Raw genomic sequence first — 5160 nt, 5'->3', positions numbered from 1 at the left:
CTACTTACCTCTTCTTTAGCTGTTCAATTGAAAATATGCAATTCATATAACCCATATAGGTACCAACACTTAGGAATTTGTAGGTCAAAGCAACTATTTTCAGCTGGGACCCTATTTCCATAAAGATTTCATCAGATTCCAGATTTGAAATGTTCCGATAAAATAATACACAAACGAGACGCCATTTTACCTACATAGTTTCTTCCATATTTTGCTTTTTAACTGATTCAAACACAGACATATGAATATAGATTCAAATCATTTTTACTTATTCGTAAGTAGGTATGTAGGTAATATAAAAGATAGGTACCATCAAAAAATGTGTTGAAACTCTGGCGAAGCCGGGTAGTAACAACTGTAAATAATGGGAGCGGCTCTGAAAACTGAGAGCATTTTTACAAAAAGCCATTCACGCGTACCGAGAAGAAATCAATGCATTAAAAAAATCCCGCATTCAATCTACAATGGCCTCGAACGGTGCCGACATGACATGGGCCCGAAGTTTCTCAGAAGAACATGGTGGCGCTTAGCCGAGCTCTATTGAGGAAGGTAACACAAGCCAAGCCCCAACCGGCCTCTCCCAATGGACGATCATTTTAAAATCATTCAAAATGCTACGAAAATCTATCAAAAATAAAGCATTCACATTGTAAAACACACCTATAATTGTATGTGTTAATATTTAATATCCATTGCTGGAAATTCTCTTTTTAAATAGAAATATTTAAAATAATATACGTCTGATTTTGATTTCATAGCGCTTAATTTCGTCCCCGGCGCTAAGCACTTGTAACATTTTGAATTCCAAACGCCCGCGCGCCGCGGTCAAGTGTTCAATATCCAAAATGTCGTAAGTTCTTCTCCCGTGGCGTGTTATTAGGCCTCTGTGCTGTAGGACTAGAAGCCACGCGAAGGCGGCCATACCAAAATAAAACATGTAGGTATTGTGTAAGTAGGTACTGCTGAGCGACGAGTTGTCTGGGCCGAGCGGCTGGCGACACCGTGTCTGGCCCGACCGTTGCGGCGTTGCCGGACTTCTGCAACGCACCCACATTCCACAGCACGACACAAGCGAGCTTTTCTTCATTTTACCGTCCACAACTAAGATCAAACTTTATATACCACTCATTTGCCGATGAGCTGTCTATATCACGTGATTTTTAGAGGAATAAGTCTATAAAATGTACTTATATTATGCATTGAAAATGATCTGACAACGCCGCGTCTAAACTCGTTTCACAAACGGATGTCGGCATATACCTCGGCAGATAAGAGGTCGGACAAGCGTCTCGCACGCTGTCTCCTTCATACGCGGCGGCCAGTTGGCGCGGTAGAGCGAGATGGGAATATTTCAGGTTGTCTGGGATTCACGTTCGGCCGCAGCGACTCCCCACTTACGGCATTTCTGAGTTGGAGAATGAAGTGAGATTACCGTTTAGTCATAAGCCAGTAGGGGTTTACGATGGTCGATCTGTAACCTTCTCAATAACATATTTGCGTCGTTTTCGGTTGTTTTGATTTTGTAAAGTGTTATAATACAGTAATTGTACAAGTTATCGCCATGGCCAACGGATTTAACTCTGCCACGAAGAGAGTAGCGGCGGTCCGCGCGCCCGGGGAAGGTTCCAAGTTGGGATCTCGGCGAATCTTTGCCCCGATGTTCAAGCTTCAAGTATTGGACTCGTACAGACACGACGTCGACTGCAAGGGCAATCAAAGAGCTACCGCGAGGAAGTACGGGATCCACAGGAGGCAGATACAGAAGTGGTTGCAAGCTGAGGCTGCGTTACGAGGGGCGGCCAAAGGGAGAGTCTCTCCCGCCTTGCCTTTAGATTGCACTACGGGCAGGCGGTCAGTTTCTCCGCCACCTCACGCCGCCTGTTCCCCCGTCGACCTGAGCCTCAAGCGACCCGCGTCTCCCGCTCCGAGAGACCCGGCAGCCTGGGATTTATCATGGAAGCCAGCACTACCTGTAACCGCTTCCTACGAACACTTGTTCCACAACAACAACATCTCTCGCAAGTATGGATACGAAGTTGAAGCTCCAGCACCCCTTATTCCGGCGCCTGCACCCACTCCCGCCCCCCAGCAGAAACCCTTCAAGTTATTCAGGCCGTATTTACTGGATGGAGAAGAGGACGAGCCCCCGAGCTCTGCCTTCGAGCGTGTGGTTCCCTCGGCAGGCTGGCAGGAACAAGAAGTCCACCCTAGGAGCTGCTACAGCTTGGACTTCACCATCAGGAGCTATTACCAGGAGGACGAGATGCGAGCGTCAGCCAACATCCACAGGAGACAGGTCCAGAAATGGATAAAGCAAGAGCCGACGCTCGTGAGCTAATCCCTAGACTTTAAATTTTCAGAGCCATTTGTATAAATTAATCGACGCTATATTCCTTTGTCCGCTGGACTTGGGACGTATAGATAGGATATAATATTACTGTGGTGGAAAACGCCAGCACTCTGAAATATTATTATCTTTTGGTGTTGTTGAGCTATTTCCACCGCATTATTTAATTTAAATGTCGGGGATTTGTCGTGATCCCCGCGCGACGTCTGTGATTTATATTAAAACGAGTTTATTGCTACTTTTTTGCCTTCTCACCAATATAATATGGGTTTTACATTGTAATTAACTATTAAATAGGCTAATATATTAATTTTATCGTCAACCTGAAGTGATAATCGTTACTAGGCTAAGCATTTCTGATGATTCTGTATGTCCCGGCTCACTAGCTCGTGATGTCAAGTGCGATCATTGCCACGTTCGTCCTGACAAATAAATAATTATAATCTCAGTGTTACAGTTGTAATGAAAGATGCTTTATGAATTAAGAAAACCAAACTAATTTTGTAGTTATATTCGCAATATAACTTAGATATCAATTTTTATGCGTCCAAATAACTTGTCATTCTCATTTTTATGACTTATCACCTTGTCATTCTCACTGCATGATTTTCCGAGACGGATGACGTCAGAACTCATCCCGACCGTTTAGGTATTTTAGTGTTTCAAATCATTTCTCAAGACCGATTTATTAATGCTACGTATAATTTTATACAATGAATCTGTTTGTTAATCTATATATTGTAATATTGTTTTTCATTGAACTATGGATATATACGCTGTAATGTCAGAATAATGAAATTCCCAATGTGTGTGTGTGGCCGTCCAACGGTCGACGCAGACCGAGCGGCGTATTATAACGCCATTTATTAGTCATGCATAAAAAATGTACGCCTGTCATTATTTTGTTTCCACACATAAATGTGTCTATTTTTAAAGATTATCTAACCAGCGAGAATAAAAAATAACTAACCTGCTAATTAGGCGGCGGTTTCCGAAACTAAACTTGTATTTTTGAATAAAATTAAAATGTTATTTCGCGCCGAGCGGCCATTTAAAACATTTGAATATCGACTCTATGAATAAAATTGCCTTATTATAAACATATACAATATTTACAAGTGTCGCATTTTATCTGTTTTAAAATTTTCTGTATCTGTATTTTAAATAGCAGCTTTATCAAAAATGGCTGTTGATATTTGCTCAGTTGATGTAAATTAAATAATATATGTGCAAGTTCACATAAATAATGTTATAGGTATATCGGCTTTTTAGCTGTAAGATAAATTGTCCACCGTTTTTGGGTAATGTGCCTTTTTATGTGCCAACTAATAATATAACCTACATATCCATTCATTATAATATACCTATATTTATATTGTAGTTACATATATATTATTTATGGTTGACTTTAAATAATTTGTACATATCTTTGACAGTAGGCAGCTTAGAATTATAATGTAATGGTTATTATTATTATTATCAATATTAGATAGGTACGATTGAATCTATCATTCAGAACAATGTGTATTTTTATATAAAATTTATAAACATATTATATTATAAAAGACATTATAAGAAATAATAATAATTCCTGTTTTATAAGAACTCTCTGGTTTTATTTCCCACACAAAAAACACTAATTCAAAAAAGAAAATTCATTACAGTTCTATTTAAATGTTTAAAAAAAGAACTACATACATTATACAAGTAATATTCTGATATCAGGGTTGTCACCCGCTGGAGAAAGATTTGGTATCGAACAAGATTACGTGCCACGTCACCAAACTTGTTACATTTACAATCTATGTAGGTAAGTACGTCGTAGATGATATAAAACATATCATTATTGATAGTATAAAATTGACTCAACATAACCAAGTTTGTTTTACTCTTCTAGAAGTAGGTTCTATTCTTACTATTTTAACTTTAAAGATAAGAACGCAATTTAAAAGAAGGATAGGTACCTACACAAAGAAAGAAGACCACAGTTAGGTATTCCTGTCGTACACATGTGTGACCTCTAGCGTCAAAAAAATTGTTTTTATGTGTTTTTGGTAATGCAAATATTTACAGTTCGCAACAACATTTGCGTCGTGGACTATGGAGATTTGAAATTTCATTGTCTGTCAATAAATACGATAAGACGGCATAAAGCAGTTGAGTGGGTACCGACCCATTGATTTCTTGATTATTATATCGGACGTACAGAGCCAAAGTCATTATGAGATAACAAGATCTCAAGTTTTTACGATGTCCTTAATATTTTTGATAAAACCATTAAGATATCTGCGTCAAAATAAATATGATACTATAATATTATTCCACGCCTCAATGCTTATCCCCCATCCTTAATGTGCGACTGCTATAGTTAATATTAATGGATTTTCGGCGCCACCATACATTTAAAAACTAATGTTTTGTTTTGTTCAACACAGTGAAGAGATAAGGGTGATCGCTAATTACTCTCATTGAACATGTGTGAAATTTAATGTATAATTTTGTCCAATAAATAGAGAAGTAACTGGTACAAATAGTCACTTCTCATCCGAGAGTAGGTACTCGGGAAAGTAATACTTGTTTAATTTAATGTTTTCCTACTGCCTCAAAAACTCTCAGATCAAGGTGTCAATGTGTGCCGGTGCCCTATTGAATTTGCAGTATTTGTGCGGGCTTCACTAACTTGGTCCCGTACAATTATCGTAATTATTGTAATATCCTAGTATTAAAACAATGCTAAAATGTTTCTGTTCCAAATGGGAACTTCCTTTACTCGTTAGTAAGTTGTTCAGCCACTGTCATATTTTAAATTTTTA

The 5160-nt window shown here is 38.6% G+C and overlaps 1 protein-coding gene across 1 annotated transcript; it reads left to right on the top strand.

Moving 5' to 3' along the window:
* The first annotated feature begins 1453 nt into the window (after window positions 1–1453).
* On the top strand, window positions 1454–3909 carry brk (transcriptional repressor brinker). Its single transcript, XM_089643089.1, has one exon. The coding sequence runs from the start codon at window positions 1562–1564 to the stop codon at window positions 2336–2338; it is 777 nt and encodes a 258-aa protein (XP_089499215.1). The 5' UTR covers window positions 1454–1561; the 3' UTR covers window positions 2339–3909.
* Window positions 3910–5160: the final 1251 nt, after the last annotated feature.

Source organism: Hesperophylax consimilis, chromosome 19, assembly GCF_061612785.1.
Source record: "Hesperophylax consimilis isolate HC1 chromosome 19, BYU_Hcon_1.0, whole genome shotgun sequence".
NCBI lineage: Eukaryota > Metazoa > Arthropoda > Insecta > Trichoptera > Limnephilidae > Hesperophylax > Hesperophylax consimilis.
Note: the sequence above shows the minus strand (reverse complement) of the source record. Positions and strands in the feature narration are given on the sequence as shown.

Bases quoted from the DNA above. Each gene is read 5' to 3' on its own strand.
- brk (XM_089643089.1), top strand. From the start codon at position 1,562: ATGGCCAACGGATTTAACTCTGCCACGAAGAGAGTAGCGGCGGTCCGC.